The 21,609-nt window shown below is 39.6% G+C and overlaps 1 protein-coding gene across 1 annotated transcript in view; it reads left to right on the forward strand.

Moving 5' to 3' along the window:
* Nucleotides 1-7,063: 7,063 nt before the first annotated feature.
* The window catches only part of PGM5 (phosphoglucomutase 5), a 165,139-nt gene continuing 150,593 nt past the window's right edge, over nucleotides 7,064-21,609 (forward strand). Inside the window, exon 1 of the mRNA XM_077148353.1 lies at nucleotides 7,064-7,355. Within this exon, the coding sequence (XP_077004468.1) occupies nucleotides 7,095-7,355 (261 nt within the window). The 5' untranslated portion in view covers nucleotides 7,064-7,094. The remainder of the gene's footprint in view (nucleotides 7,356-21,609) is intronic.

The raw sequence follows: 21,609 nt of genomic DNA on the forward strand, positions 1-21,609 counted from the left end.
TCATCTTTGGCAAATCAGAGGACTATCATTTTTTAGTAGAACTGAATTAAATTGAAAACTTTCGCTCTCCAAAAAACAGTGGGTTTTTTTGCAGTTTTATTGAGATATATTCACAAACCATACAATCCATCCAAAGTATACAATCAATGGCTCCCAATATCATCACATAGTTGTGTAATCATCACCACAATTTTAGAACATTTCATTACTCAAAAAATAGTAATAATAAGATAAAATAAAAAAATAAAAGAAAACCCAAAAATTCCATACCCATTATCTCCCCATTGTTGACTCCTGATGTTGGTATGATAACATTTGTTATTGTTGATGAAAAAATATTAGGATATTACTATTAATTATAGTCCATAGTTTGCAACAGGTGCATTTTCTCCATATCCCACTCTATTATTAACTCCTTATAATAGTTACATACATTTGTTCTAGTTCAACATTTTTATATTTGTACTTTACACAGTCATCATCCACCACAGGGTTCATCATGTTACACGTTCCCATGTTTTTAAAAAATATTTTGATTAATAAAACAACATACAAATGCACAAACATTCTTAACATACAAACATTCCATACATAGTGTACAATCAGTGGCTCACAATATCATCACATAGTTGTGTATTCATCACCATTATCATTTTTTGAACATTTGCATTTCTCCAGAAATAGAAGTAAAAAAAGGAAAAACTCATATATAACATACCCCTCACCCCTCCCTCTCACTGACCACTAGTATTTCCATCTACCCAATTTATTTTAAGCTTTGTTCCCCCTATTATTTGTTTATTTTTTAACCCATATTTTTTACTCATCTGTCCATACCCTAGTTAAAAGGAGCATCAGACACAAGGTTTTCACAATCACACAGTCACATTGTGAAAGCTATATCATTATACAATCATCTTAAGGAAACAGGGCTATGGGAACACAGTTTAACAGTACAGGTACTTCCCTCCAGCCACTCCAATACACCATCAACTAAAAAGGGGGTTTCTATATGATGCGTAAGAATAACCTCCAGGATAGCCTCTCAAATCTGCTTGAAACCTTTCAGCCACTGACACTTTATTTTGTCTCATTTCTCCTTCCCCCTTTTGGTCAAGAAGGTTTTCTCAATCCCTTGATGCCAGGTCCCATCTCACCCTGGGGTTTCTGTCCCACGTTGCCAGGGAGATTTACAACACTGGGAGTCATGTCCCACATAGAGGGGAAGGGCAGCGATTTCACTTGCTGTGTCGGCTTAGAGAGGCCACATCTGAGCAATGAAAGGCGTTCTCTGGGGGTGACTGTTATGCCTAATTTTAAGTAGGCTTAGCCTATCTTTTGCAGGAATAAGTTTCATAGGGCAACTCCCAAGATTGAGGGCTCGGCCTATTGATTTGTTTGTCCCCACTGCTTGCTAGAATATAAGAAATTCTCTAAATGGGAAAGTTGAATATTGACCCCTTTCTCCCCATTCCCCTGAGGGGACTTTGCAAATACTTCTTTATTCACTGTCCAAATCTCTCTGGGATTTATAGGGACATCACCTAACCTGGACAAACCAACAAACTCTCATGTCCTAGTCAAGATTCCATGTACTTATGGTGTTAACTAAACTGACCATACAAGTTAAATTAGGAAATGCACTACCCAAAATATAAGTTTTGCACCAAATAAACATCTCTCCTTTTAGTCTCACACAGAAACTGAAGTTTTAAAACACAGATAATATCATCCTTTACCCTTTCCTCTGATATACCTTAGTCCTATCCAGATCAGCTTCATTCGCGTCTCTACTTGATGTCTGATCACTTTTTCAACTTTTTGAACAGTTCCTGTATGGGGTACTGCTGACTCTCATAGCTTTAGAGCTCTAACTATGAGTCCCAGGTGTCACAAAATATACCTGGTTTCTGTCAGTCCCATGTTTTAATCTCTAGCTTTCCTTCTAGTGACATAAACAACTCTAAACTTCCCGTTCCAACCACAATCACACGCATAATTCAGTGCTGTCAATTACACTCACTGGTTAGTTAATTAACATAACATGCTTTTCAAAATTAGGGCTAGGAAAGCAGAAGCTAAGAAACCACACCTGCATTATTTTTGCACATCATCTTCTTGTGCTGGTCTTAGAAAATTTAGTAACAGCACTTCAACTTTCCTAGGCATTCTGAGGCTACCTTCAAAAACAAACTCTAGAGGAACTGGAATTTTTTTTTCAGGTTCTTGGGCTGTGGGCTTCTTTTGCATGGTTAATTACAAAGTATTAGAGGGTCAGCAAAAGAATTTTTTCATCCTTAACAACACTATTCACTAACTTTTATGTGATATGCTGGATATTGTGCCAAAAAGATATAGTCATGACTGTCCTCAAAGACAATACTCCCTAATAGAAAGAATAATAATTATTATATATGTGTGCATAATATGTATAATGTTATTATAGTAATACAATTATTTTGGCAATAGTAATAAATAATTATAATAATGGCATCAAATATTTATTAAGCCTTTGTTAAGTGCTAGGAACTGCGGTAAATAATTTTCACATAACAATTCTTTAATTATTTTCATCAACCCTGAGGTAAGTAGCATTACACCCATTTTACAGATGCAGAAACTGAAGTACAGAGAGCATAAGCAATTTGTCAAGCCCACAGCAAGTAGTTACTGGTAAAGATTAAAAACTCAGAGTTGAAGCCTGAGATATAAGGACACAGAAACAAGTGCACAAACATTTATCAGATACACATTACCCCTGCCTTCATTTCCTTGGAAGTTCATTTAGTTGCTGTGCAATGGAGAAATTAGAAAAGCAGAAGGTTCCGTTGGAATCTATCTGTTAATTTGTTTGTTGGGGAACAGAAGGTGTTATTTTAGGAGTTGCTTGAAATATATAATTGACTGTCGTTCTTCTTCCCCACCCCCCACCCAAACCAGATTTGGGGCAGATTAGAAAGGGAACTAGCCCTTCCTTAGTGCCCTGTGACATTTTCCCACTTGTTTCTTGCCTCTTGTTCTGTACTGTAATTCTTTTGGTCTTAGAGTCAGTGAGTCAATAGCATGTGAGTACTCCTTGACTCAGTAGGAGTATATAGCTACCATGGGTTTAAGAGATTAGTGCTTTAATGCAAGCCAGGGCAGGAGGTAGGTATAGGGGGGAGTCTGGAAAAGACAACATTTAAAATAAAATGTATTTATATAGTGACTTCATTATAAGTCTCAAAATTACTGGTTTCTAAATGGAAGCCTGATAGAAATTTAATTTCTATCTAAATTGAAATTTAATTTCTATTTAATTTAACATGTAATAATTCATAGGGTATACCAGAGAATCACAGAATGATATAACTGAAAGAGACCCCAGATGTTGAAGTATTTCATGAAATATTAATGCCCTTGATCTGTTACTAGGTGTTTTGGAATAGGGCCCCAAGGTCAGATAAAATATGGGAATTCTGGGTTAAATAAAGTTAAATAGATTTTTTTTTCCTGTGGGACTTCACAGAAACTTTGAACCTAATGTGTTTTGTAAAGCTACAAGAGGAGGGTAAAGTATAAAGTGTTTCAACACTTATTTTACTGCAGATAATTCTTTTTAGGAAACACTGGTCCACCTGAGCCAGCTAGTATATTCCCTATAAGAAGATGGCCTCTGACACCTTTCTGAGAGAAGGGAAGTCCCTAGGGGGAAGAAGGATATATTGGTTGCTCCTGTTTCATGTCAAGAATTCTCAGTGAGATTTCTTTCCCTGAAGGCTCAGAGAAGGCTGAGAGGCATCTTTAGGCAAGCAGGGCTACCACCCACTGTGACCCATGCTGCAAAGGGGCAACTGGGAATCTGGGAAATGAACTTTATCCTTGACCCAGCCCACCGAGGACAAATGAGGAGGGTGGGTAGGGATTGCCAGCTGTGGATTCAAAGCTAGCATATTGTGTGTTTTCCTAAGCAACTGGCCATGGGCGTTTACATTGGGAAATACCAGGTTAAACAAAGTTAAACTGATGTCTTTCTTGGCAGGCCTTCTCAGAGCGTTTCCTATGAAAATGTGCATTATAAAGCTCCAAGAGCACTGTAGAGTATGCAGTGTATTCAAAAGTTACTTGGCCATGAAACTCTTGCTTTGTACAGCATTTGGGAAGCACTAAAGTTCTGAGGCAAACAGTTGGGAAACACTGATCTAACCAAAGCTTCTCATTTTACTACTGAGCAATTATGGGTGAGGTATTTCTTATCTGTGGGGCCCTCTCCATTTTCTTTCCCCATCACTGTGGTGCATTCTTAGAAAGTAACTTGACCAAATTTAGGAGAAGCTTTGAAGAGATTTCTTTAGATGTTAAGTGCTTTCTGTAGGTTTCACGGGCAGTTTACTCCATATGTATTGAGTTCCTATTGTCAAGAACTGTAGATAATTGACCCAACCTTTACTGAATGTCACCTGTGCCCAAAGATCCTTTGGCACAGTGATATAAACTGTGGTTGTTATACAGGAGATTAATGGCAATATGATGTTGACAGCAATAATAATAAATAAATATAAACATAATTTGTAATAATAAATAAATATGATATTGACTAACTTTTATGCAATACTTTCCTTTTCATCAGGCACTGTGTTAAGTACTTTAATCTTCCCAGCAATTTATGAGGTAGGGGTTATTATAATAATCCTCATTTTACTGTGAGGACGCTGAGGCTAGGTGAAGTGAAGAAATTGTCCCAAGGTATATTCAGCTGAGCAAGAGAAGATGCATAGAAAAGTGCATCAGTGTGTGATACATTTCCTTTTGAATAATGTAAAGTGTTTTATGAATTCATAAAAAAGAAAAACACTTTTTGAATGACTTGATCATTGAACGTGTCAAGTGTGTGGTGGAGATTACTATTTGCCTCTCTCGTCTCCCTTTGGGGACCTGTAACCCTTAATTTGGAGAAGCTGTTTTTCCCAGGTCACCATGGGATTCTGGGCGTGTGGCTGGGCACCATGACTCAAGCTAGACCAATCAGTATTTGGGAATTTTGGAAATAGAAGCAAGGAAATAGCTTTCCTCTTGGGTAATAAAACAGCAAAATCTAGTATAAGTCAGTGCCTTGTCCCCACCCACCCTATGGAAGGCTCTGAGCTGTGGTAGGTGAGAAAGATGGTGATGTAAAGGGGGAGGCAGGAGCTAGATGTGGAGAGATGGAGACCTGGAGGCATTCTGGTCATCTCTGAAGCTTGGGACTGCATCCTTATCTTTACTGGGGCGAGGGACTTGTACCACCCAATCTTCATCTGGGAATGGTTCTACTTGGTGCTAAGCCAACACGCTGTCAAACATACCAATTAAAGTTATGAACTCTACTGGGGATAGGCTCTTGGAAGTCAGGGAGAGAGTATAGGCAAAAGAATATTCTTTGCTATTTAAGAGAATGGCTAAAAAGTCCCAGCAGGCTTTAGGTGGTGGTGGTTCAGTGGTTTTCCAGTTACACTTCAGTGATAGTAATAAAATGTGGGGGGTGAGTTTTGATTGACTGCATGTGCCATCTTGTCCTTGACTTCATAAAAAGCCTGTGTCTTCTCATGTATAAAATGAGCATGATATGAATGCCATTCCTACCTCTTTTACCTCTTTTAGTTGTTTTGTGCCTCCAAAGGGACAAAAGATGCAAAGACTTTTACCAGCAAAACAGTATACAAGTCTGAGTTACTGGTCTGTTATCTTACTATAATCAAACACTTTATGAATTTGCAGCAAGTCAAATGTTGTCCCAGGAAGTGAAATATTTAAGTGAGAGGAAGCAGGAGATTTCAGGATTAGTAGCCTTATTGGGTACAAAAACCTTTGAGAGTGAAAGGAAAGAGAAGCAAAAGTAAGAATTGTTTCTTTCCTCTTTGGGTTTTATCTTTTTTTTTTTTTTTTCCCGGGAATGGCCAGCTATGCCTTCTTAGGGTTTTATCTTTTAATCTAATCTCTTTACCCCTATGTTCTATGGGGGTATTTCTTGGTTTTAGATTTTAGGTGGACTTTATGAAAAGAAAGGAGAAAATCTCCAATCTTGCAGAATGAGAAGATGTATCCAAAGGTTCTTGTTTAATCTGGGTTTGTTCATTCATTCCAGGTAGGGCATTAGTGATTAATTCCTGTAAGAATTCAACAATGTGGAAAATATGGGGGAAAACCTGTCCTTAAGCTGGGCTAGGGAGAGTGAGAAGGATAAGAAGTAAATATGTGTCAGTGTTGTTGCTGTTGCAACCCACACAACTAACAAGTAAACACAGTAACAACAAAAACCAGCTTCCATGCTGAAAAGTGCTGCCTTCAGAGAGGCTGGCAAAGTGTAGATCCTGCTGGATTGAAGGGCCTGACAGTATGTGATTCCCTGCAACAAATGGTAGTGGTAGGGTGCGCGCACACACACTCACTCAATCAGCCCCAGCCTCCAATTTCAGCCCTGGCAGAAGATAATTCTCGGTTAGCCTTTCCAGGGTTATTTTTGGCTGGGGCTATTGCTTATGGCAAAAGTTCCAGCCCCCTCCCAGCTCCTTCGCTGCCCTTGTACAAAAGAGAACTTTGTGCGTGTAAACTGCTCATTCCCAGGCAGACGGGGAGAAAGGGCTGCAGAAGGAAGAGGAGAGGGGCTGAGGCTTAAATTCTCACCGCCCCTAAGCTATTTTCTAGCGGAGGGTGTGCCTCGAAGAGAAGAGACCGCCCCGGGAATGCTTGGGCTAGGCTCAGGACAAGGCGTCAGGGGGTCAGGCTAACTGATTCTGGGACACGGCTTTAGGACACCCTGAAAGTGGATTTAGCTGGGGAAAAAAAACCTGAGGGCACCTCGCGCGATCCGGCTGGAGAGGGAGTTGAGCAGCAAAAAACTTTCTTAGAAGGTAGCGGCCAAAATCTTCTGGGGTAGAGATAGGACTCGCAGAGAGCAAGGAACGCCTTGTGCCGCCGGAGGGCGCAGAGCGCCCGGCGCGGGGTGCGGGCCGGCCGGGGAGGGGGCCCCGGGCGAGGCGGAGTCCGGGCGCGCGGCCAGGCTAGTGGGGGGCCCCGGCGAGTGCAGATTCCCTCTGGCTCCCAGGGAGCCGCGGCAGGACCGGCCAGGAGGCACCATGGAGGGGAGCCCCATCCCGGTGCTGACGGTGCCCACCGCGCCCTACGAGGACCAGAGGCCGGCCGGCGGCGGGGGCCTGCGAAGGCCCACCGGCCTCTTCGAGGGCCAGCGCAACTACCTGCCCAACTTCATCCAGAGCGTGCTGTCGTCCATCGACCTGCGCGATCGCCAGGGCTGCACCATGGTAGTGGGCAGTGACGGCAGGTACTTCAGCAGGACGGCCACCGAGATCGTGGTGCAGATGGCTGCGGCCAACGGGGTGAGTGACCTGGAGCCCCCTTGCTTCCCACCGTGCCGCCGCGCCGCCGCGATCCTCACTCCCGCCCTCCTCCTGCCTGCTTATCCGGTATGAGAGTCTCCTGGGCTCTGCCACTTTCCCGGCTCCTCTTCCTCCAGCGTCCCACCGCAGCTGTTCTGGGCATCCTCCCTGGCTCATCCCGGACCCAGGCGATATCAGCACCCACCGCCCCGAAAATCCTTAGGGACTCCTCCGCTTCTTTAGGCCCCTCCGGACCTCCTGAACCTGCCTGTCTCCTTGAACTCTACCCTGAGTCGGCCCACATATCGCATCTCTGCGTGCTCTTCTTTCAAAGTTCCCTTTCTCATCTCTTTCCATTCCACATCAGCCCCCTCCCCTCCCCCCCCCGGTTTTAAATGTTTGTTTCAACCTCTTTCACTACCATCCTCCACATAAATTTCTTTCGTAGGCTCCCAACCTAGGTTTTTTTTTTTCTTTTTCTTTATGTGCCCTATTTTGCAATTATCGTCTTCCCCTGTAAAGCTCGGCTTTGCCAAATTTAGCAGTGGGTCGTCTCAGAACAAGCATACACACCCCAATGTTGATCCCTGACATATTTGGCAAGAGTGGACATTGAAGGTTTTCAGTATCGTTATCATTGGTTGGTTTACCCAGAGGAGTTATTTTTTAAATTTGATTAGGGTATGGATGGGATGGGGTCAATGTTTGATGTTATACAGCCTGGGCTCTCAGTTCCCTGGAGTCTTATCTCTAAATGATCGGAAATTGAGATTTGCAGCATGATTTTCTTAAAGCATCAACCCTCAACTCTTCCTTTTGGCATTTGACAATGTCCTGCCTCTTCTCCCTTTCAATTTTCACCCTCATTTCCTTTCCTTTCTCCCAGGACCTCTGCTTTCTTCTTTTGTAATCAGAATACTCAGATGTGTTTTTTTTCTCCTCTCCCTGCCCCCTCCCCCAGACACAACTAGAGACACTTCTGGCACATCCCTACCCCCCTGTTTCTTCCTTCCCAAGTCCTGCAGCAGCTCAAGAACCCCTACAAGGGTGACACCTAATTTCAGGGGTCTCTGAATTATCTGTGGGAAACATTGCCTAAGAAAGTAATTTTACCCTTGATAATGTAGTCAGACCCACAACATAGAACTTTCCTTTAAGGGGAAACTCTTTTGCAGATATATAAATGGGTGTGAACATTTTTAAAAGTGAAACTAAACAATTATCTGGAATTTGGCTTCCCTCCCTTGCTCCCAACCTCTGTTTTATTTTCACATGTCTTACTTAAAAAAAAAATCTTTAGGGTTGTCCATGTATTACTCTTGTCAACTATAATTTCTCCTTCTTCATGTTTTTGGGATGGACAAAATGGATTAAAATAAATAAATAACAAAAGCAATTGGGAGAAGCAGGATTGGAATAGATGGAAGTTATGACTTCTGACTCCAGCAGACATTGATGGTGGAGAGACAGGATTTATATTTCTCTCTGGCTTCTCACTTAGGATTGATGAAAGTTGGCTTGAATCTGGGAGTTGGAAAGATTTTGACAAATGGTCCTTTACTGTTGCCTGACAAAGCTGTTCTCGTGGAATGATGGAGCATAATGAGCCTTGGGAGAGCTATGGAAGCTTTCATACTCCTCCCTGGGCCAACTTTTTCCAGGGAGAGAGAGAGAGAAATAGCCTGTCAGACGTTTTTCGTGGGTCAGGATAATTTTGAAGCTACATGTATTTGCTCTGTATTTGCATGGGCAAGTTATTACATGGTGCTATTTCTTGGAACACTATTGCAAGGATTCTCCTATGTCTTACTTCAGTGGGTTTTCCCTGATAAACACAGTTCATTAACTTTAAGAGTGGTGGGTTTTTTTTTAAAGGAGATGTAGTACCTGTTAATATAGTTAACTTTGTGGTTCTTATGAAGGACAACAGAGTGACAGATTAAAATCCTCATGGAATCACTAAGTCTAAATCAAAAATACTACATCTAAGAGTAGTGGGCATGGTTAGAGGGAATGATTTTGATTGAAGAAGCTAATTTAAAAAAACAATTGTGAAAAACTTCAGCTCTTTGATTATTTAATTGCTGGAGTATTATGGAGTTTCTAAAATGATAAACAAAACTACTTATATTTTAGTAACTCATAAGGTTTGAAATAGATTCTCAGACATATACCAATACAATTTGGGATTTTAAAAAACATTTATCACAAAATTAGGAAATTTTCAAACTTTCAGAAAAGTGGAGAGAATAGGTTAATGACATCCGTATGGCCATACTCTAGATTGTTAACATTTTGCTATACTTGTTTCATTCTATTGCTTGGGCTGAAGTATTTTATAGTACATTAAAGAAAATGACAGTTTACCCCTAAATTCTTCAGTATGGATCTCTAAAAGAACGAACATTTTTCTCTATAATCACAATATCATTAGCATCCTAAGCAATGCTTTTGCTACTAAGTCCACATTCAGATTTCCCCAATTATTATGAAATTTCTTATATATCTGGTTTGTACAAATTTGTTTCACTTAATCAAAAAACACACATTGAATTTGTTTATTTCTCTTTGGTCTCTCTTAATCTAGAGAGCAGTCCCTCTTTATTATTATTTTTTTTTATGACATTGACTTATTGAAGAGACCAGGTCAGCTGTCCTGCAGCAGTTTTTCTGATTGCTTCTTCATGGTATCATTTAACTTTTCCCTCTTTCCTTGTTTTTCTTGTGAACTAGAAATTAGTTCTAAAGCCTTAATTAGATCCAGATTCAGCATTTCTTTCTACAAAAATACGTCTAGGTGATGGTGTGTATTATTCATATTGCATTTCATAGGTGATGGTGTGTATTTGTATTGCATTTCATAGGTGAAGGTATATTCATATTGCATTTCATGTGTATTCGTACTGCATCATATCAGGAAACAATCCCTGGCTGTCTCACTATCAACCCCACAGAGTTAAGGTAGTGACCGCCTGTATCCTTCATTATTTGCCAATAGTCTGTGGGGTGAACTTGGGTCCCATGTGAACATTCTGTTTGCTATCAGCCTTTATCCAGTGATTTTAGCATCCACCAGTGATCCTTAACTGAGTGGGCCGTCTCATATGGGTTTCAAAATGGCGATTTTCTAAATTTCTAATTCCATGTACATGTTTTAGCTTGTGTTTTTCTATAAAGAAGACGTTCCCTTATTTCAGGGGTAACTATTTGGTTACCTTGAAATATAGCTCCTTATGGAAAGGCAAAATATATGTTTAATTTTCTCTCTTCTTAATTATAAACTTTCAGAGTAAGGTTGGGAGGACTAGCCACCTCCACTGATGACAAATTAATTTTGCTCTGTTTGTTTCTCTTTCTCATTTTGGAATATCACTATCAGCTCTTGGACTTTTATATACTCGATTAAATGAATCGCAAATAAATGAGAAGATACAATGCCTTTTAGCTGTTTTTCTAGCTTTTATGTGGCTTCTAGGAACTCAGTTAGAAATTCTTGAGTAGTGTTTTATTTCCCTTTCAAAGATACAAGCTACACCATACAATATAGAGCAAAAGATAAAATAACTACTAAGTACAAGGAGCAAATGATATTGTTTAACTGAATTGTGATAAGCTTAGTTTGTACCCAAGCTTGTTTTTAAAAAGAGCTCATGACCAAAATACAACATAATGGCTGTAAGAATGACTTTATCCTTTCCTGGGTGGATACACCTGTGGCGATGAGCACATCTCTCTAATTGCTCCTCTTTGTTCTAGTCTTTGATACTGGACAAATGACAGCACTGTGTCTGTCTGAAGATGCTTCTGACTTTTTCTAATGTCTTCTTGCTCTGGAGATGGCACTCTCCAATAGCACTGCCCATTAGAACTTTCTGTGATGATGGAAATAAATGTTCTATGATCTCTGCTGTCCAAGCCCCTACCCATATGGCTGTTGAACACTTGAAATATATCTTGTGCAATGGAATAACTGAATTTTAATTTAATTTTAACTAATTAAGTTTAAATAACTATATATAGCTAGTAGCTACAATACTAGATAGCAGCAGCTTTATAATTTAGCACTTAAAAAATGTTTGTTTGTTTTTTTAAATGGAGCCAAACTGTTACATCTGAAAGCAACCATAGGTTAAATAATGGTAGATAACCAAATATAACACATACTCATCTGGCAAACCTAAGCCAGATTTCCTCATACAGACAATTACTATTTTGACTTCAGCCTTAGACAATGAGGCATGGTAGAGAAAGCGCTTTATCAGAAGCTGGAAGGCCCGAGTTCTTTTCCTAGCTCTGCCATACATGTTACAGGGCAAATGCCTTACCCTCTTAACATGCCTTGAAACCTCTTGTTTCCTCATCTATAAATTGGTTATGACTGCATCCCTGAATTATTCTGGGAATCCATTGAAGCACTGCATATGAAAGTACTTTGTAATATCACAGCACTAAGAAATATAAGGAGTTATTTTTATGGTCCACTAAATACATCCCAGATAACTATGTAAGCAGCTTACAGAATTTAAAGGCTTTTCAATGTCTCATGAAATTTTTTAGAGATGGATGCTGAGGTGCATTAATATGAAGAAAGCTGGGTCATCAGGGGAGTTGGCAGTGCCCTCTAGGGACATGCCCAGGTTGTATTTGATCCCAGTAGACCAAGAAAAGCTGGTCAGGGTGGGCCACAGTGGCTTAGCGGTCAGAGTTCTTACCTGCCATGCCAGAGACCTGGGTTCAATTCCCTGTGTCTGCCCATGCAAAAAAAAAAAAAAAGAAAAGAAAAAAGAAAAGCTGGTCACTCCAAACAATGGGACTACATCTTCTTCCTTGGCATTTACCAGAAGTAGCTGGAGAACAAATCTTGGTTTGGTTGCAAAGAAGAAGAATATAGATTTGGAAGTGGCACACAGTGGGATGTGCTGGTGAGTGGGAAGTAGGGAGGGAAAAAGGAAGCAAGAGAGGGAAACCTGCACTTTCACACATAGCTAGAACTTTTTTCCTGGTATGGATATGAAGATTTGAGGTTGAATAGTTTTACATTTTGCTTGAGAAGGGTAAAAGAAGTGGGAAGTAATAGCTCTGTGTTTTCTACTGTTCACTACAGAATAGGTGAACAGAATGAACTGCTACCCACTAGGCATTAGGAAGGGCAGGATTTGTGAGACATTAGAAAACCTTAAAAAGCCTTCAGTCACTCTGTTCTGGTCTCCTTCCCAAATCCTCAGCACTGAGTTGTGGAATTAAGGAATATATTATGTGAGCAATAGCAAACTGTAGGGAGTTGTTGGTTCCATCTGTCTCCCTGTTTGGGTCAATTCATTCTTGACTCTTAGTCTCCAGTCTTCATTCACTCTTTTTAAGGGGAAGTAAAAGGAGTGGGGAGGTTTTGAGAACAACTGGCCCTCCCAGTTGCTGTATGGGTTATTTTAAGCTTTGTTTAACGTGTCCAGAGACCCAGATGGCATTTTTAACTAAGCTGCTTTATTAAATCTTGTGATAAAGCATAATGATGTTTATTGAAAAGGCAGACACACGTCAGCAACATTATGTGTGAAACTTTTCCTAAGAATTTTCTATAAAACATCTGTTCTTTTTGAGCCCTTCGTGAACTCTGGAAACTCTGGAAGTTGGCTAGTTACTCTACAGACTTGAGGAACAGAAGTTGGAACCCACTACTGGAAGAGTTCAAACATTGATATTGGATTCACTAGCCTTAACCCTCATCTCTTGGCTCCTGGCCACTGTTCTATTAGATCTCAGTAACATGAACAAACACTGTAGTAGAATTAAAATGGCATTATTTGGGAACAGTAGGCAGGGAAAATAGGTCTAAATTGCCCACTGATTTAAAATTGAAAGTAGAAAGCTGGGACTTCAGTGCCTTGGGTCAGCCTAAAGCTTTGAGGGTTAATTTGCAAAGACTCAAGATATGGCTAATATGCTCTTATTGAAGGGAAATTTTTAGGCCCTTGCATCTCACTTGACTCTCTTTAGTTATAACTAAGACAATGCTTAGACTATTCATAAGACTTTTTAAAATCCACATTTTCTGAGTCTTCAAATGTCCTTCATCTCATAGTTTTTAGTGGAATAACTTTTGGAATGATATTTTCTGTATCTTTAAGAAGAGAAAAATTTCAGGAAACATTCAGTACCCCCCACCAACCACCAAAAATTTTTTTCTTGGCCTAAAGTCATGGAAGTTTTTGTCTTTCTCTTTCACAAAATCTCTACTAATAGTATTTTATTCAAATATAATAAATTATTACCTTTCTATTGTTATTCCTCTAATATAATTTCTGTTTTTTGGCTAGAGGTCTCTAGTTCTCTAGTTAGGGATTTCTAATAGAAAGTGAAAGACATTTGACAGCAGAAGACCAGAGCTTATTCTATTTGGCAAAGACCCCAAAAAATACTCTGAAGAGAGTTTACAACAAATGGATAATATCCACAATATATAGCAGTGTTTCCAAATGGACAAGAACTTTCAAACAGAAACATTGTCAACAACAACAAACATGAAAAATTGATCAATCTTATTAATAATCAAATAAATATAAATAAGAACAGCCTATCGATTTTTAAAAATGGAAAATATCCATAGTATTTTTCATGTTTGAACCCTGTTGGTGGAAGGGTACAAACTTGGAAACAATCTGTATGTATAAAATAGGGTATAATTTATGACACAACCACATAATGGATACCATTAAAATCTATAAAGGAAATGGCCATATATGTGCTATGAGAAAGATGTTAATGATAGTTTAAGTGAAAAAAATAATTAGTAGATCATGTATAACATTATACCACTTTTATATATATATCATTTAGGCATGGAAAATAGGATTGGGAGAGAAGAATAAACTACAAACAGTTAACAGTGGATGTATTTGGAATATGTGTGTGTGTGTGGTGAGAGGAAAAATATTTCACTTTTTTTACTTAATATGCTTCTCTTTGTTAAAAAAAATCATACATGCACATGCATTGCTTTCATAAGTAAAACACATCAATTAAGAATCATGAAGAACAAAGGAGAAGATCTATATTTGAATCATGATGTTACCATTTGTAATTTCTGTGACCTTCGGGAAATCACCTAGCTTTCCGGGGTTTTTATTTCCTCATAAGAATAGGGAAAGTCATAATACTTGGCTCTTCTCATCTCCCAGGATTGCTGGGAAGATTGAATGTGGTAATGGGTTATTATTTTGTTTATCCTTACATCACAGTTATTGTCAAAATGTTTTGAATATTTGTCTTCGATTAAAATACATGAAGAAGAATATGTGTATGTGGTTTTTAATCTTAATAACTTGACTAACCAGAAGGCGCCTGCTGATGTGGTGATCACAGTTGCTTTGGTGAGGCTCCCCCTTGACTTTTGGCATCCCTCCATGCTGATGGCTAAGACTTGGGTGGCGGCTGCTGAGGTCATGACCCCTTCCAGCCTTCCAGCACACACATACACAAACACACACTCAGGCACATGCAAACACACGCACACACACTCTGGCAAGGTACTTGAGGTGGCAGCAGCTGCGCTGGCATAAGGCTTTAACTCAACATAAAAGACTTGTTTTGCATGGCCTACATGTATTATTTCCTGTTAAGAATTAGCTGAGTTAATGCCATTCTTTTCCACCTTTAACCATTCTGAGGCTTAAGAGGTGTTAAGAGCAGATGCCCCTACTCCCACCCCACTGTTCCCTCCCCTCACTGAGGCAAGATCTGCTCATTTCATGAGGATTTTCAAGCCTAATAGACCATCTGAGTGATTACTAAAAGGAACAGACCAAGCAGAGGCAAAGAGACTCCATGCTAATCTGCTGAATAGTCTGAAAATGCACAGCTGTGTGTGCTAGTGATGCTTTAAAATATTTTGTCAGAAATGTTTGTCAGAGTGCCTGTTCCTGCAGTCTTATGTGTGTTTGGTTAGGAGGCATAATCTTTTTTTAGACAGGATCTCCCAAATGTAAAGTGACAGATGCTAATGTGGAATATAATACAGAAGACCTAGCTTTGCTCTCATAAATAACAGTAAATTGTTTAATCTTGCTGAGTTGTAAATCTATGATTGGCAGAGGTCTTTAGTTCTGGGGTGGGAGCATTGAGCAAATGGGCAGTTATTATTTCTCAATGAGACAGAAATTTGTCTGATGGAATTTATTTAAAAATCCATATAAGGGTATTTTAATTTATTGTAACTATCCAGAGAAAACACACAGCTTTAAAGAGACTGAGTTTTCTGTTTGTGAGATATAGAACCTGGAAAAGTGCCGGATGGAGAATGTTCTTAGGCATTTAGACAGTTTATGTCTTGTGTGTTGAAGACACTCTTTTATGCCCTGTCATAGTTTCCTGACTGCTAAAAAAAAATACCATAGAATGGGTTGGCTTAACAAACAGAATTTATTGGCTCATGATTTCAGAAGCTAGAAGGCTTGTTTCCATCTGAGGTTGGTATGTGCTGGCTGGCTGGCACTCTTTGGGGTTCCTTGGCATTTCTGTCACATGGTGATGCACATGGCAACTTCTTCTCCTTTCTGACATGGGTTCTGTTGACTTTTAACTTCTGGTTGCTCTATGTGCCTTCTTCCCTGGGTCCAGTTCCCTTAAGACTTCAGTCATATAATGAGGGTGGTCTGAATGAGGTCCACCCTCACTGCCAGTCTGGGCATACCTTAGCTAATAAGATCCTCATATGTCCTGTTTAATCATGGGTTCATGCCCACAGGCCAATGTTTGGGACCTGGTATGATTCAACCCCCAACAACCCCTGTCCCATGCAACAGATCAAGATATATCATCTTTGGATATATTTAAGAGGAAGGTAAAACAAAATCCCAGGTGTCAGAAACATTTGAAGACTGAATAGGGCTGAAGGAGGTAACTAAATGTCCCCAAATGATCTGTGTTTCTATGATAATTAATAGAATTTGTGCAGGCGTTGGATGGACCAATAACAGGAAACACCAACAGGCAAAGGTCTGGGGGGATATTATTTTTAAGGCTACAGGGCTCTTCTTCCCAGTGCAACTGCTCAAAGTGATTCCCATTTGAATTCCATTTGAAGAGAGTGATTCAGAAGGAAGTACTCCTTAGGATGGTGAATGGTATGTCTTTATTCACCACAGTTAGGAACTGAAATGGCAACAGCAGTGTAGTTATTATGATTCTAGGGAGAAACCTATTGTGCAAAGACAGCATTCTGCAGCCGGCTCAACAACAGCATAAGCTAGAAGGTAGCCAGCTAGAGTAATACCAATAAGGGGAAGTGCAAGTGAGAGGCATGGATGCAGTCAATAAAAGGAGAAGATCCAGGCCAGGGCAAGGATGGAGACATGGTCTGGTCACTCCTTACCATGGACTTCAGCACTTGCTTAGAGAGTAGGTTTGTTGGTTAAAGAGGAAAGACAGTGTAGTTATATAACCATATTGCAACTAATTGGCTGTATATGTTTAACTATTGGTAAAGATACATTCAGTTTATTTTTTTCCACAGTCCTCAAACATTTTTTAGTTGCACTTATAAAAACTAGATTGGTTTATATATGCAGGTACATTTAAATAATGGAATAGTATACAGCCATTAAAATCATTCTGTGGAAGAATACTCAATGACGTGAACAGATAGACCAGAGAGAGAGAGGGACTAGAAATATTAAGCAAATGATGTAGACTATACAATAATCCCTTTTGTAAAAATATATAAATATGGAAATGAAATAGACAAAGAGAGTGACAGAGAAAGAGAGAGAGACTAAAACACATGTGAAAGATATACACAAAGATGTTAATGGTGGTCATTTTTAAGGGGTAGGATTATGGAAGATTTTCATTTCTTCTTGCTTAGGTATAATTTCTAAATGTTCAAAAATGTTTTCATAATCAATTAAGGATAATAACAGTGAAAATCCAATCAATTACTGTTAATAAGTGGTACCAGCAAAGAAATATAAAAAAAAGTGAAATATACTGAGAGCTTCTTGAGTGTCGATTGTTGTGAACTGGAACCTTGCTATGCTGCCTCCTTTCACCCCCTACTGTGTGGGGTAAAACTGTCACCTTTTAGACAATAAAGCAGAGACACTGAGGGATCAGGATCTTGTTTAAAGTCACATAGCCAGTAGGTGGCAAAGTCAGTTTTTAATTTTTTTTTGGCTGGGGGTGCATGGTTCAGGAATTGAACCCGGGTCTTCCACATGGAAGGGGAGCATTCTACCACTGAACCACCCCAAAGTCAGTTTTTAACCCTTTCTGGTTGGACACCAAAATCTCAGCTTGTCTCAGGGCACTCAACTCTCCTTTTTGATCCAGGTAGATCCAATGGACAGTTGCAGTTCTTTCCTTGGTATCCACTAGGCGTGGTCAGTAAGTGCGTCTCTCTCTTTTATTTTATTTTTTTAGTGATCCAGACCCCACACCTTAAGGTAAGATTCCAGAGCATTTTCTAAACATTGAATTATCTAATTACCAAGAGGAATATAAACTCTATCTTGACCATTTCCAATCTGCAGCTGAGGAAAACTAGATTTCTTTCTAAACGAAAACCTGAAGTACTGGTGGAGCTGGTTGAGGAACAGATCTTGGCCCAAACTTCTAGATGCCTGTGACTTTTCTGCACTTGTTCACATGTTAGGAATTGAATGTGAAATCCATCTTGGTTTGATTCTCATGGACTCTTGTCCCTCCCTCCAGCCCCTGAGAGTGTGTGTGAAGATTGCCACGGATACAGGAAGTTAAGGATGAACTCTGTTGCTCCAGTCTGACGTCTGTGTAACAAAGCATATAACTGCAGAATTATCCATGTGCAAATGGAGAAACCCCTTGATGTTTGGAAAACCGCATCCATGCCTGGAGCTTGTTATTGCTCAAAATTCCACTTAGCAATGTCCTGCTTACTCGTGTGCATCACCACTTAAGGGCTGGCACTCCTCTCTGACAGCTGAGGCTGAAAGATTGAATTCCTGCCATCCATGGCAGCTTGGCTTTGAGCTTCCTTCATGGGGTCTTTAACGTTTCCAACCAAGAAGATAGGAAACGGGCAATTTTGTGTATCTGACTTTCCAAAGCACTTCGTAGATGGAGGTGGCGGCGGCTGTGTGGTCCTGTAGCACTCCCTCTCTGTGAACCATCAAGGAAGTTTCTGTTTATTGCTCTCTTCACTCATTCTCATTCACTTTGGGAATTACTAGGATCTGACACCGTGAGAGGAGGACATTGAGGAATGTTATGCTTACTTTTTCTTTTCCTTCTTTTGGATTCCTGTTTTTAAAAAATGATTTATTTAAAAGCTAAACGGGAACCATAAAGGGTAGGCTTAAGAGAATTGAGACATAAAAATTCCTAATTTTATTAGTGTTATGTTACTGGAGGAAGACGCATTTGGCAGTCAAAAATTCAGAATCTTTTCAGTGATTTCCCAGTTTAAGGGTTTATATTACACAACTATGCTCTCTAGGACTTTATTATGAACTAATTAGAAAATGAAATCATACTAAATCTAATTTAGATGTGTGGTTATTGAAACTTTGACGAAAAAAAAGGAGCCAACAGAAATCTTTGAAAAAAACTGGCTGTGTTTAGTATCCTTTAGAAGGAAAGGAGGTGGTGGGGAGAGAGTTTTATGTAATAAGATTTTCTCTTTCTCAGGACACTTGTCTAATGGCATGTGGAGAGATATATTCAATTTCTCAGGGCCTGCTGTGTCTATTCATAGGAGGAGAAAATAGTTATACAATCTAGATGAGGTTTAAAGGTTTGTGGAAGGCACTAGCATAAAATGAGAAGAATAGCTACAGAGAGATCATCCATTATCGTTACGGGAAATGATGATAACTGCACCCTTCTCCCCTCTGCCTCTCTTCCTCTTCAACCATCTCGTGTGAGTAGAAATAACTTCATTCCATGTCTGCCTAGGTAACTGTGTGGCTGGGGAAACATGTGCCTTACGGATGTGTCTGTGGGAGCCTGTGTGATAGTATTTATATGTTGGATCTTGGGATCTTATCTGTGTTTCCATGTGCATATTTCCTATGTGTGTGTTTTGACAGTGGGCTCAGGTCATCCCCTGAGGTGTTCCTCATTGGTGGTAAAGCTCACTTAGGTGAACACATCTTCTGTTGGGCTAGTTAGGGTTCCCCTTCCTCTGGCCAAAGCTGGACCATGGGGTGTGGGAGTTGAGGATAGTGCAGTACTCCCTTTGGGGGTGAGGGGGGCGGTTAGCAGGGGGGCAGCAGAATGCCACAGCTTGGACTCCCCAGGCTGCAGTCTGGGTCTCACTCAGGAATAAAAGTCAGATGTTGTCTGCGCTAATGCTTTAAACGAAGCCAAAGCCAATTATGTAAGTAGACCATCATTTCCTTGCACTAATGGAGTCTGCTACACTGACAGAGGGTAGAATGTCTAGAACTTTTTCAGAACATGAAATGGCAGAATAAGAGATAACTTGCTGTTGAAAAATGGATTTTAAAATCTGGGGTGGGGATAGGATTTGGGGAAAGCAATAGCATAATAAGTCTCATATCTAATTGACCAGGAGTTTTCCTTCATATAATCTCAAGTGAATTTTCACAGCCCTGTACTGCCTTGCCTTTGCAGATGAAGTTAGTGAAGTCCAGTCATCTGCCCTAAATTAGAATGGTGGAGTAGAGCCAAAACTCCTATCTCGGACTTTTAACTGCAAGTGGAGTGCTTTTTCATTACATCACAGAGCCTCCAAAAGTTGTATTTCTTTTATCAGTTACTAGATCTTTAAAGCCATCCCTTTTCTGATGAGATTTCTCTTGGGCTAACTGGGAGAGAGTTGTTAGCAATTTTTCCACATCTTCCTTAGACGCCCCATCCCTTACCTCCCCTTCAGCATACTACCTTATCACCTGGCAGACACCCACCACCTCGATGCCCATACTGGGTCCAGCACTACCTCATTTTTCTGGTATTGGTGGATTATTGAACAGGTCCACATATGTAAAATTTGCAGAAACAGATTAATCTTCTGTTAATCTCCAATTATAACTAAAATATTTCAGATTGAAATCTTACATGTATTTACCTTCTTAAACAGTTTATAGTACCCTTTTAATGAAAGGAATAATAGAAATTTAATAATATAAAAATTTATTTTAAAAATTTATCTGTAAACTTTCCCACTTAAATAAACTATACATATTTATTTCTGTATTTCTTCCGAGTGATTGTCCCAAAGTGTACATAATTTTACATTGTGTGATAGCATAAAAGTAAGTTTGTATCTTGCATTTTTAATTTAGCATGACTGCATTGTCTATGTGCCTACCCTAGCAACTAAGAAAATTCAGGTTGTTGTGACAAATAAACCTGAAATGCAGGCAATTTCTATTGCCTTAAAAGCATTAGAAAATTATTTTTCACTCACATGGCAGTCCAACGGGGGTGAGACTTTTGTCTATCCAGTGAGCAGAGACCCACCTTCCTTCTATTTTTTTTTTGTTCTTCCTGATGAAAAAACATTTTTAAATTTGTACATTTAGTCACTATCATTGTACAGTCTAGGCATTCCTAGATTATACCATCTCAGATTTTATTGTCCATCTTTCCTTCTGGTTTCATATGTGCCCCCCAGCCCTCCTCCCTCTCTCATTCTCACATTCAGCTTCACTCAGTGTTCTAACATTATTGGATTACAGTTAGATAGCATTGTGCTATCCATTTCTGAATTTTTACAATCAGTCCTGTTGCACAGTCTGTATCCCTTCAGCTCCAGTTACCCAATCTCTACCCTATATCTATTTCCTGATAGCCTCTGTTCTTAACTAAAATTCTCAATGTTAGTTCTTATCAGTGAGACCATACAGTGTTTGTCCTTTTGTTTCTGGCTAATCTCAGCATAATGTCCTCAAAATCCATCCACGTTGTTACATGCTTCATGACTTTATTCCGTCTTACAACTGTGTTAACCTTCCGTTGCATGTATGTACCACAGCTTGTTTAGCCACTCATCTATTGATGGACATTTGGGCTGTTTCCATCTCTAAAGTGTGCCTCTTTCTCCACATCCTCTCCAGCACTTGCCATTATCTATTTTATTGATAATGGCCATTCTGGTGGATGTGAGATGATAGCTTATTGTGGTTTTGATTTGCATCTCCCTAATAGCCAAATAAGTTGAGCATCTTTTCATGTACCTTTTAGCCATTTATATTTCCTCTTCTGTGAAGTGTCTGTTCATATCTTTTGCCCATTTTTAAAATGGATTGTTTTTCTTTTT

The sequence above is a fragment of the Tamandua tetradactyla genome, chromosome 2 (genome assembly GCF_023851605.1).
Source record: "Tamandua tetradactyla isolate mTamTet1 chromosome 2, mTamTet1.pri, whole genome shotgun sequence".
NCBI classification, from domain to species: Eukaryota; Metazoa; Chordata; class Mammalia; order Pilosa; family Myrmecophagidae; genus Tamandua; species Tamandua tetradactyla.